The 12,367-nt window shown below is 42.1% G+C and overlaps 2 protein-coding genes across 2 annotated transcripts; both read right to left on the reverse strand.

The window, feature by feature from the left end:
- Positions 1–861: 861 nt before the first annotated feature.
- LOC140282117 (leucine rich adaptor protein 1-like) lies at positions 862–5,106 on the reverse strand. Its single transcript, XM_072376690.1, has 2 exons — positions 4,656–5,106; positions 862–2,258 (listed from the first exon to the last, which is right to left on the reverse strand). The coding sequence occupies exons 1-2, from the start codon at positions 4,863–4,865 to the stop codon at positions 1,869–1,871; spliced, it is 600 nt and encodes a 199-aa protein (XP_072232791.1). The 5' UTR covers positions 4,866–5,106; the 3' UTR covers positions 862–1,868.
- A 504-nt stretch (positions 5,107–5,610) lies between these two features.
- Positions 5,611–9,709, reverse strand: LOC140281763 (5,6-dihydroxyindole-2-carboxylic acid oxidase-like). Its single transcript, XM_072376252.1, has 7 exons — positions 9,079–9,709; positions 8,469–8,791; positions 7,277–7,481; positions 6,956–7,123; positions 6,688–6,867; positions 6,410–6,556; positions 5,611–6,292 (listed from the first exon to the last, which is right to left on the reverse strand). The coding sequence occupies exons 1-7, from the start codon at positions 9,431–9,433 to the stop codon at positions 6,105–6,107; spliced, it is 1,566 nt and encodes a 521-aa protein (XP_072232353.1). The 5' UTR covers positions 9,434–9,709; the 3' UTR covers positions 5,611–6,104.
- Between the last annotated feature and the right edge of the window lie 2,658 nt (positions 9,710–12,367).

The following is a 12,367-nucleotide window of genomic DNA, read 5'->3' on the forward strand; positions in this document are numbered from 1 at the left end:
AAGCTGCTTTTCTTTTGGAGTGAGACAAAGTTGCAAGTATGCATCACTAGCTTGGACAAAGTGATTACATCTGTCTGAACCAAATATAACTCTAAAAGTGTGCTTTGTGCCTAATCTTGCTATTTTCAACATTTCAAATGTACAGGAAGAGTATCACCCATGTAGAAAAAAAAAAAAAAAACACCCCAATAAACCATGATCCATGATTCATGTACTCTAGTTCCAAATAAGATTAGGCCCTTACATGCAACGGCTCTATGGACAAAATTAATAACTGACAGTCTGTGTTGATGTCAGATCCAAGGCTAAAAAACGCTGAATTACTAACGCTCATGGCCTCTCATTCCTTTGCACGCCAAAGCAGCTGCACTTCTCATTTCTTCTTTCATGACTTTCCCCCGTATTCGCCGTCTGGAACCTCAATTATCACATGAAAGATAAGAAGCAAGTGAGATGCATTACAAATGAAAATACCACAGGAGACCATCAGCAGCTCTGGATGGTTGGCATTTCAAGCTCAGTCCTGTCTCGCTTTTGTTTGGGATGCTTATTTTCAAATAACACGGTCCTATCATTCTTCTGAGATGATATGTCCTCACAAGACTCTGCAAACACACGCCACCGTCTTTGAAAATTATTGTAATGCAACCCTAAAGATCAACCTAAAAATGCCACCCGTTTGGGAACTTTTAGAAAGGGGAACCAAAAAAAAAGTCCATTTGCCAAATTTAGAACACAGCGGATGTGAATTAGGATGCTTCATTTGCCGTGCCACATTACAAAGGGCATCGCCAAGTCTGACTTGAGATTACATTTGACGGAAATCTGCTGAAAAAGAAAAGCGTCAGTGTTAACCTTCCACCCCAGCCCCAAATATCCTAAGAAGGTGTCAGTGTTTTTCCAAATTAAAAACGTCACACAGTGTAAGCGAGAAGAGAAATCAGAATATATTATTTCATTTCCACGACAGAGTTAAAAGCAATCAATAAAAATTTTAAAAAAAAGTTCCAAAGCAGGCATCGTAAAATTAACATGAATAGTTCAAAGCTGAAAAAGAAACAAAACAACAATATTCTTGTGAATGTGAAACCCTTTTTTTAAACTAAACAGAATGAAAACATGCCCTCAAAGCAAACATGTGTTTCGCATATGACCTCCAATCAACAGTTTTCCCATCTGGTGTGGACGCCGGTTTTGCCTCAGGCGTAAATGATCTCCAAGGCAATCGCATCTCTTTGGTTTTCAGTCAATCGTCTGTACTTTGAACGTGCAACTCATCTCTTACGACTGCACGCGGTGGCTTCTGCTATTGCAGAGCAGATCTTATGAACTCCCTTCAGCTAAATTAATAGTGGTGCTCGGATTTTGGCAGGGAAGCAAATTGCACTTGCTCAGACACTTAAACTAATCAGTTTACCACTTGAAACAGTTTAAACTTTTGAATCAAGTCCAGTTTGTCAATTGGCTACTAAACTCTGCTCCTTGACAGCGGATTGCGGTTGATCCAAGTCCAGTTTTCCACGGACGGGGAGGAAGTTTTGCTGTTCATCTGGTGTTGCAGCTTTTGTTTAACCTGTCGTGTTGACTTTTAGGCTGAGAGTGTGGAAGATGAAACCACTGAGGTATTCATTTTGAATTTTATCAACCTGGATGATTAAGTATTAAGAAATGACTTGTTGAGATGTTTCTCTCGTCTCTGGTGACATTTAATAGCAAGTTTGTGTCCCCGCTCAATATGACATTGTCAGACATGTTGGCAAGCAGAGATAATCAGGCGTGTGGGGACAGGAAAATAAGCTGCTAAACTGCTCTTCACAAAAATCTGTATCTCAGCGGTCTCTGTGACCACCACGTTTAGCTCGTCAGCGTTATCCAAAGCAGAGGTAGTCACCTGGTTCCACTCTGAGTTTCAGAGGGGATTTGGTGAAGGCATCACCATCGATTACAGTTTCATCCACAAAACAGTCAATGTCCGTAGGCGACGGGTCGTCTGGGAGATCTTCTGCTAGAGTGTCCAGGTAACTACCCACAGACAGACCATCCAGGCCGTCGCTGTTCCCATCGTTCAGGCTGTTGAAGCTGCCTCGCAGCGAGGCACCGTCCTGGCTATCGGACAGGCTGTACAAGCTGCCTGCCAGGCTGCCCTCTTGGCTGGTGATTCCTCCTTTGTCTTCCATCACCCAGCGGATGGACTCTATGCCCTCGTTGATTGACATGAGCTGCTGCATCAGCTTCACATCAATGGCTCGCAGATTTGCCTGTGGAGTGGAGATACATGAGCAACACAGAAGTAGAAATATGCTTATTGACAGGTAAATGCCATTCTGATATCTGCCCATTAAGTACGTAGCTACATCAGGCTGCCGATAACTGGGGAGAAGTCTAGCTTTAACCTTTTCAAAATTAAATTCCAGACAAACGCATCAGTACAAGTCATGACGCGTACAGACCTGGTCTCTATCTCTCTGGTGTCATGATTATCTGTTGGTCATTTAGTTTCCTGACCCCCCACATGGCCACATCGTTGTGGAAATGGTTGTTTTGGAGAGATGAAGATGTCAGAGGAGAAGAGATGGTGTGAAACATGTGGAGTCAGCTGTCGCATGCACTCATTCGCTGAGCTGAACAGCTAGTAAGAACGAGCTCGCATACTGACAGGCCTGGCGTCAATTCAACACGTTGATCTGGCTGATAAGAACGTCGGCAGAGAACAATGCCTGCCAACAGCGTGCTACACACTACAAATACAAGAGGCAAACAGATGATCCAGATGTCACCGGTGTCGGCTCGGTGTATGGTCTTACAGATCGTTCCCTCTCTTTTCGAGAGTTCCTTTAACTTGAAAAAAAGATGCGTCATTCAGGAAACCTAGAATTCTGCTTTCCCCCGAAAGTGACACGCATGCGTTTCTTTTTCAAGACATGTTAGTTTAACCATTTAAAACAAGGAGCGAAGACTTCTGGTATTATGGACAGTTAAAGGCAATGTCTCAACTAACCCTTATGATAAAGAGAGAATTTTCCTCTCATGTCTCTTATTCCAAAATGTAATTCATTCATGTTTGCGTCATGTTAAGCACAGGCAGGGGACAGTTTTTATCCAGGATAATGAATCATGTCCCTTCTTACACAGTATTGCTATTGATAAAATTCCCTGTCATGACAAACCATGCTATTGAGCGCGAGGGGAAGTGGACAGCCTTTGGAGTCATTTAGAGGGATTCCCCTGCGTGTGCAGGGTGACAACCAGCTTGAATGAAAAATGGTAAAATGGGCAGCTGGAACATCCTGCCTCAGTCATAATAGACCGAGGCAGCTGGCTTGACACAACAGCTTCCCTTTGGAGTGGATTTCCACCCACCTTTCGTTTGTCTCATATTGCTACCGCCGTGTTTGTTTTGGGAGCATAACTGCCCACGCTTAACACGCATAAAAGGACAAGCAGATGGGGTTCTGCTGGAATTTTAGGCCAAGCAGCCATCTCGTGTTCAGAGAATAGCACCGACGGGTCTGAAGCTTCGGAAAGACAATTAGAATTAGTGCTGCATAATTGTGTCTGCTCTGGGAGACAACTTACCGCATCACGCTTTATTGGGCCCAAACCTTTTTTGTGAGCAGCCAATTGGATTCTTAACTTCACAGATAGGCAGCACATTCTAAATCGGCCTCTGAAATGATGCAGACGGAAATTTGGAACACATCGTTTCTGCAAGCTTGTGCGTGTGTGTTCCAGACGTGTACAAACAAAAAAACAACAGCCTGACTGGCTTGGTAAGGAAGCTGTAAAAAAAATAAAAATTAATAAAAAATGAAAAGGAAGGGTGACAACGATGAGCCAAATTATCATTGTTCGATATCCTTAATGGAATCCAATTCAACTATATATTTTTTAATCAATTTATTTTCTTATATGGAGGACAGTCATATGACAATGTATAAATATGTAAATCATAGCTGACTATGGACCAAGGTAACAGCTGTGTCTCAGGAGGGAAAACTGAGCCCCCCAACCCCACCCACATCACAATAAATCTAATCCTATCAACACAAGGTCTCAAGCGCTGGGTCAGTCTGCTGGCCATGATACAGCCCTATTTCAGGCAGCAAAACTCGGCCAACCAGACCATCTGCTCAGGACTCCTAATACCTTTTAGTGATCTTACTTATTTAAAATAGGTGTCTGCTGTCCATCGGAGCTTTAATCTAACGTGCGTTGCACTTTAAGGGAATTGAGTGACTGTTTTGCAGATAAATCTTTTACAGTTAGAGTCGTCACGCGAGAGGAGGGGGTGAGGGTTCATCACCAAAGGTCTCAGTCTGCTGCTGTGACCAAGTGTGACTGGGCATTTAACAAACCGCATGTTGCTATGGAGACCCTGATCTGCATAAGTGAGTTGCTAATTAAAGTCACGCATTAGTGAGACACACGAAGTTTCGCTGTGAACTTATCAAGAAAGAATTGAACAGCCAAGCTTGGTCGGAATTTAGTTAGCTATGAACTCCGCAGTAAAAGCAATGCAGCCAGAGACGAGCTATGACACCTAAAGCCACTGAAACATGTTTACAGTTTATCAGAATACCATTTTATTTCAGAACGTTCAGTCTAAAAAAAAAACAAAAAAACAAAAACAAAACTGAGATAAGTTACAGACTTACCATTTCTTGTCTCAGGAGTCGCATTTTACTCTCTAGTCTTTGCAAATCCGCCGAATCGGCACAAAATGTGCAGGTCGCTAAATGAGGCGCCGCCGACTTGTCAGTGTGTTTTCCTCCCACGAGAGATCGAACGAGACTGTCCGGGACTTTTCGACCCAACTTTGACTCTATATCCTTGAAGTCAGGCGAGACGCAGTTGTCCTCGTCCATTGTGGACTGTCGGGAAAATGCGGACCGTTTCTACTGTGTAATTTTGGAGCCGGCAGAGGAGGAAATTACAGAGCTGCGAACTTTGAGATGGCCCGCTCGGTTGGTCCGGGGGGAGGCGCGCGTGCTTTATCCAAAGTTGATTCAAAGTAACAAGTGGCACGGAGCGCGCGCACCCACCACTAAGACATTCACTAAACTCATACAGACTCTTACCAGTTCAGCACACCTCACACTTGAGCCAGTGACCTCCTATTTAAGCTTCTGACCAGTGGTAGGACAGTTGAACTGACAGCGTGCGTTCTTTGGACCCTCCCATAAGGGGCGTTTCCTCTGAAACCAGACACGAGGCAGGTAAGAGGTGTGGAAGAAGTTCCTGAGGAAATGCATTTTCATTTCAAGCCGCATAAATTAAGAGCAGTTGTAGCCCAAACAAAATGATGCCGACTGGCACTTAAAGGGCGTTTATTATGTATTGTGCAGGTATTTTTAAAACAAAAAAAAAATAAAAGATGAATAAAAGTGTGTAATCCTTTCCCTTGTCATCTTACGGCTTAGTGCATGACATCCAAGAGTAAAGTCAAGAAAGGCGATATGTTTGGCATTAACATTCAATCCGCATGCACACAGATTCAACACTACTAGGTTTGAATGCAAAAACAAAAGAGCATTCATGGCAATTGAAAATATTTTCTTTTAATTTAAAAGTTTAAAAAAAAAAACAGACAAAAATAAACCAAGGCACTCGACTTTCGGCGACATTTCTTCTGAATCATCACCTCCGTTTATTTATTTTTATATCTTAAATCATCTGCAGCGTTTCAATTCAAATGCATCAGCTAATCTAAATACGTCAACAAAAAAAACCCCAAAGCACATCTCTTATAGTAAATGCTGTACATAGTTTCAGAAATTGAACTATTGCACCCCCTTGTGGGGGCAGAGTGTAATGTCAAATAATAATCTTATTTCAAAGGTCAAACACCCAGTTTGCTCAAGTTCATTTCATACGTTCGGTTAATATTAACCTCAGTGAGTGGGAAATGTAAAAAATGTATTTAAGTTTACAACTGTACCATTCGTGTATGAACCGTAACAGTTTTTTTAATTTAGGGGCATGCATGCAGCTAAAAAAAGACTTGTTTGTAGTGAGAACAGACCCAGACGAACAGAGTGCTGAGTTGTCACTGAAAAATTAAAGAGAAGGGGCACATAGGTGGGGCTCATGTTTGAGCAGAAATTTCAGACTACGGACTGGCTTTTGTCATCGTCGTACCGCTGGTACTGATCCCCGAGCAGAGGCTGGTGGCCCTCCATCTTGTAAGACCTGGCACGTACGGCGCATGCAGTGGCAGCGAAAATGACTGCGACGACAACAAGGGCAGCAACTATTGCAATGGTTATTATTTCCGTCAGAGTGAAAGCTTGACCTGGAGGGGAAGCAAAAATGATGATTACTTCAAACATCTCAATTTTTACCCTAAAGCCAAGTTTGAAAGCAAATGAATGGAAATGGATTGTTGCTGGGAGGGATTCAGAATGCGTACCAGGCCATTCAGCTTCATAAGTGTAACCCAGATTTTCAGCGGCAGTCACAAACATCTCAGAGTTAGTCACTGGAGGCCAGAAGGGCACCATGTTGTAGCCTCTGTTGTGACCAATGGGGGCATTTTCTTCAGGGTACACAACTGAATCTGTTGGAAACAACTTCAGATTAGTGAGAATAATAATAATAGATAATAAAGCAGACCAAAAAAAATGCAGGAACTATTGTGGAAACAGCAAAAACAAACAGTTTTTAAGCCAGGAGTAGTTGCTAAAACACCTGGACTGTGTCTTCTCAACCACTCGTCAAATATGGCGTCAGTGTAGGTGTGGAGCAGGACAAAGATGGGGTCATTCGGGGAAAGGTGAGTCTGTCCTCCCGTCCCATTCAGAAATAAATGGGCCAGGTTGTGGAGGCTCCTGACAATGGGGTCATAGTTCCCCTTGGGGGCGCTGTAGCCTGCCATGACAACATGAGAAGCCATCACAGAATGCAAAAGTGTAAAAAGACAGACAGACGTCTAAAATAATTTTTTCCTGTGCCTCACCTTCAATAGTGTTTCTGAAACTTTGAGAGGAGGTGGAGTAGTATGGTGGTGTGTCAAAGGTGTTAACCTGCAGACAGTCTGCCACATCTTGGGGCTCTGGGAGACGCTGGACCATGGGTCTGTTGACGTTTCCAGCTGGGTTTCTTCTGATAGGAGAAGTCTCTGTATCTGAATGGGATGGGGAAAAAAAATCCAGCAAACACAGCATTCATTCATCTGATCACTGAAAGAATAAAAAATTATACCTGTAACATTCCTTGTCTGTCTCTACCCTCAAATAAAATCCCCTTGCCTGCCTGCAATGATGAACACGTGTCTTACTGTTGCAGATGGTCCCCAGAGTGTCATAGTCTTCTACGCTCTCACAGACGACCCTCCACTGAGAAAATATGGAGTTGGGACTCAGGGAATTCATGTCAAAACTGCTCCTGGCTCCCATCAGGTCATCTGTGCAGATGTCACATGTGCTTCCACCAATGGCAAAGTTCCAGTAGGGGAGGGCAAAGGAGGGGTCTTGCAGCATGTCCTAGTTGTTGGGTGTAGATGTGCAGAGTCAAAACAGGCACCAGGCTTTACTTTATTGCGCTGCTAACCACCAGATGAGCCGCAGGTGAGATTAAAATATTGCGCAGTAGTCTTGTTTAGTAACGTGTGAATGCTCAGGTTAAATGAGTTGTTTTAAAATCCCGTTTTTTGCTGCAAACACATTCTTAGCAATGTCAGTATCAATAAATGTGCAAAATATGAAAAACTACCGCTCAAAGCCTTTGTGAACGCAATTGTAAACAATTATAATCTAATCATCAAACACACACACACACACACATATATATATATATATATATATATATATATATATATATATATATACATTTATATAAAACTCTCTCAGTTCAGATTTAATAAATGTGAAAAATAAACTCTCACTGAAACTGTCAGTGTGCCAGGTTTGAACAAAGGCACCTAATTAGGGAGCTGAAGCACAAACCTACACTGGAAAAAGAATGGGGTTTCTCAGCAGGAGTCCTACACTTGGCCAGGGTTTCAAATCCACATGGGAGCCTAATTTCTTTTCTCAACTTTCACCCACTGGATGAAAATAATAGCCATACCAACCCTACCGGAAGGGATTATGAACATTCTCCACTCACCAATGAGTACATTAGTTGTTCTCTTCAAATGGATGGTGTGCAGATAAAAAAAAAAAACGTTTAAAAGTCACATTTTGCGCGTTGTTCGCTTGTGAAAGCGTGACATTCTAAAGTTAATTAAGATTTCCTCGCTAATACTGTGCCAATACACATTACGCAAAACAAATGAGGAGACAGGAGACAGAGCCACGTAAGCCCGCTACTGTAGTGGGTGGTCTAATGGTAAAAGGAAGTTGTGGTTGAGGAGCTGGGAACTTAACTTAGGTAACCAGGGACACAGCTTGCTAGACTATGTGAATCATTTCAAAACACCTTATTAACAGGAAAACTAAAAGAACCCCACAACTTTCCTCGTTTCTCACCTGCATGTCCCGCTCCAGCTGCAGCAGGTGGTACCTGTGCCAAGTGACGAAACCGGGGCCCTCGTGGGAGAAGTCCACACCCCCAAAACTGGCCTGGCCCGCGCCCAGGAAGGTCTTGCTGACCGAGTAGTAGTGGGACCACACAAAGTAATTGTAGATGGTGACGTTTTCGAACTGCATGGTGTTCCCGTCAGGGCCAAAGATGTCCGAAAAGTGCCGCGTTGCAATCACCAGGTCGGGCAGCACCGTGCGCTTGGCTTGGTCCAGCGCGTTCACGAACGCGCGCTTCTCGTCCGAACTGAGCTGCATCACGTTTCTCCTTACTGGGGGATTATAAGAGGAACAAAGGGATTTAGTCAATATGTCAGGCATAAGGCCTAATTGGGGATCCGCCTTACAATTTCATTAGGTTTCTTTATACTGTATGCTTCCTATTGTTCAAATGTGCACTCTGTCAAATCGATTAACTTTAAATGGAACGAAGTCTCTTTGTTTGTAGAATGATGGGTGAAGTCCAATCCATCTTGCCAGACTACTGAGAATGTGAATAATATATCTTTGTGTCTATCTTCTATAAAACTATAAATCTCAAATGGCTACGCGCACTTACCAACAGAAACTCGCTGATCACAGTTAGCACCAGTCCATCCATGTTTGCAGCGGCCGCAGTTATAACCGCTGAAGTTCCCATTACATTGACAGGTGCGGTTGAAGAAACGAATGGGCCATCCTTCCCGATCGTCCCGTCCGTCGTGAGGGTACTGAGGCCCATGTGGGCGCGCGTCCACCGTGACGGACACACATTGCCCGCGCCCCGAACTGAAGCCGCATGGGTCGTTATCCAGTCCGGGGGGTGTCGGACAGCACTGTCCACTGGCGAGTACCACTGGTGTGACACACTCTCTGGGGAACTGAGCGCTCACAGCCACCGCGCCCACAAGCACCAAAACACAGCACGGCCACATTATCCAAAAGTGTTGCCAAATTTTACACACGGCTATGGCAGGGTTCGAGTCAGTCTGATCCTCTGGAAGTTACCTGAAAATATTAATTCTTTGGCTAATCTTTTATAAAAAAGTAAACTTGCATCACTTCAACACACCAGGGTTACTTTCTCAGCCAGACGAGTGTGTGTGTTAAACCCTCTCTCTTGAAGCGCCCATGAAGTCCCCTGTCTCTCTTTTCCCCCCAAACCACTGGAGCGTTGACCTTAAATACCGGATTAGCGCATGACTACCAGGATTTTCTGACTCCCGCGTGATTCCATCACATAACATCATATTTCCTACTGGAGGGAAAGAAGGTAGTGTGATCCGGTCATGCACAGTATTGTTCTTTTAAAAAGTCAGTGCATGGGGTTGCCAATTGAAAAAAAAAACTAACTGAACGTGAGGAAAAGCTGTTTAATTTCTGAAAACACTAAATATTTATGATTGACATCACCCATTCGCATACAGGCACAGAAGTAGTTTTTTGTGTAAATATAAAACAACCTAAAATGTCTCACAGTCCCATGAAACAACTGTCCACACCAAATCAAATGTCAGGATTTTGAAATGGAGAGGTTTGTGTGTTTGTTAAAGTGTTCGTGTTTTGGGTCATTTGACTTCTCAAGAAGACCTTTCCCCCCTGTTGGCGTGGTCCTGAGCATGTGAGACATGGACGTATGAATGGTATTTATAAAGTCCTCTTGGAATGCTAAATTCCTTCTGCTATTTGCAAGCTGAAGTGAATCTACATTAATTACGCTCGTATTTTCAGGCATACACATCCTCACAAGTCTTTTTAAGCTCCTAAACTACCTTGGAAATTATCTTTAAAAATAAAAAAAATAAAAAAATCACGTGTACTATTTCAAAGTATTGTGCAGGACTTATTTTTTATGAAACTCTGTTTCAAGCACACATTTGTCCCCGTGCTCTGCTTTTGCAACACTCCTTTGAATTTTTCTTCCAACTGCCCCATGATTCTGGAGGCACCATTTGCTCATTTGCGTCAGTATTCTTGATTAAGCTGACATAGAAACCTTTGATTTTTCCCAATAAATTGGTGATGAAAAGCAAAGTATGTATTATTTCAGTGTGCTCCCACTCTGACATGAAGTATGAAATACTGTTTTTGTTGTCAAACCTAAATCGATACCCTGAAGAATCCTCAGAAACAGCAGGGTAGGCGCTCTCAAGAAGATCCATGGTTTTATGTTTTTCCTCAAGCTGGCTGCAAACTTTTCCCTGGACTGCAAAGAGGGCACGGGATACTTGTTAGTTGTTAAATATTATTTGGGACATGTAATATCAGCAAACCTCCAGGGATCAACACTCTCTAATTAGCAGCCAGATTCTATGCAAATTCACACATCAAATGATGGCGATGGGGGATCTTTCAGGAGAAGAGGGGGGAAAAACAATGTGATGTGTTCCACTTGAAATAATAAGATCATGTTTAATTTGAAAGACCTTAACTCTTAGTAAAAAGAAGTAAGGGTTTAAGTCCCCTTTGAGACCAATGCTTCTTTTGCTTTATCCTTTTACTTTGTGTTACAAGTCGCTGTTTGATCAGGATTAAACAACAGAAGTACCAGCATGTCTGGAAAAGGTCATGCTTTGGGCTGAAATAAACCATTTAACCATTCGACCAGTACTGTCCTTTTCATAGTATGACTGGGGGATGGTGCATTGTTTTTCACATCTCAGAGAGGGAAAATGGGAAATCTCTGGTTGGATTTATCAATGCTTTTTAAGCACCTTTTGCACAAAAAAGTCTGATGTACACTGTAAAAGATAAAAAAGAAATAATTGAGTGTTGCAGAAACAGTCTTGGCAGGTAGTTTTGAATATCTGAAAAAAAACTAGTGTAATGGGAGATGGAAAAATAAGTTCTGAAATGGCAAAATGGCAAAAGTATTCACGTGACCTTGAACTGTCTGCATGTTCGGCAAAAATAATCTTTTTTTTTTAAGTTTAAAGACATGAAAGACTGATAAAGACTGAAGATTTTTCAGACCTCTCTTGTTTTCCTTGTATTTATGGATGAGGCCAACGTTTTGCCTTTATTTTTTCAAGGCTATGCTTCCCAACTAGTGATCACTGGTGGAATCTACAATGTTGCTAGTTCTGATGAGTTGTCATGACAATATGCAGCCGAGATGATCAATTACAAATGTGCATAAATTGTATTTTTCACTTTAGCAACACGGAAGCACTTCTGCTGTATTCTGCAGGGGTACTTGTGCATTTAGACATGCTACTAGACCAACTTGGGCCAACCTTTTTTCACATTTCAATTGTTCGACGAGTTGTTAGAAAATCCTCCATGACAGCTATGACTTCTAGTCAAGTCCAAAGAGATGCTAAGTATCAAGAACTAAATATCTCACAAAAAATTAGAAGAAGTAGAAGTTTATCTTTTCTGTGCAAATAAATCCCTCATAACCTTTCTCAATAGTTTGTGAGCATTTGAGCCAACAAGAATGTTGAGTTGAGAATCATTAGATTCTGTAACACATGTCAGTGTCAACAATAATGTCCTTTTATTTACGAAGCACTGTTACAGCAACAACATAAAGAAAAATAAAACACCATATATCAAGAGCCGTATAACAAAAATAAAGAAACCCAGAGCAAAAAAAAAAGAAAAAAGACATTCATAAAAGCACAGTAAAACAGAGTGGATAAAATCAATAAAAACAGACTCAAGGTAGTAGAAGCATGACATAAAAGCACTATAAAATCATGGATACAATACCTGAATTGACGTTTCTAAAGTCTGAGCAGTTCTTATATGAACAGACAAGTTATTCCAGATTAGAAGCAGCTAATATTAAGATACAAATACCTCTATTTTTGTATTTAGAACGTCAAAGAGTATTGGGTTCATTGACCTCATTACTGTACCTGGAA

The sequence above is a fragment of the Leuresthes tenuis genome, unplaced genomic scaffold (assembly GCF_036924035.1).
Source record: "Leuresthes tenuis unplaced genomic scaffold, fLeuTen1.0.hap1 SCAF_22, whole genome shotgun sequence".
Taxonomy (NCBI): Eukaryota; Metazoa; Chordata; class Actinopteri; order Atheriniformes; family Atherinopsidae; genus Leuresthes; species Leuresthes tenuis.

Bases quoted from the DNA above. Each gene is read 5' to 3' on its own strand.
- LOC140282117 (XM_072376690.1), bottom strand. From the start codon at position 4,865: ATGGACGAGGACAACTGCGTCTCGCCTGACTTCAAGGATATAGAGTCA. The intron at 2,259-4,655 runs GTAAGTCTGTAA...TCCACTCCACAG, and splicing joins GACTCCTGAGACAAGAAATG to GCAAATCTGCGAGCCATTGA.
- LOC140281763 (XM_072376252.1), bottom strand. From the start codon at position 9,433: ATGTGGCCGTGCTGTGTTTTGGTGCTTGTGGGCGCGGTGGCTGTGAGC. The intron at 7,482-8,468 runs GTGAGAAACGAG...CCCAACAACTAG, and splicing joins AGCTGGAGCGGGACATGCAG to GACATGCTGCAAGACCCCTC. The intron at 7,124-7,276 runs GTAAGACACGTG...CATCCCATTCAG, and splicing joins TCTGGGGACCATCTGCAACA to ATACAGAGACTTCTCCTATC.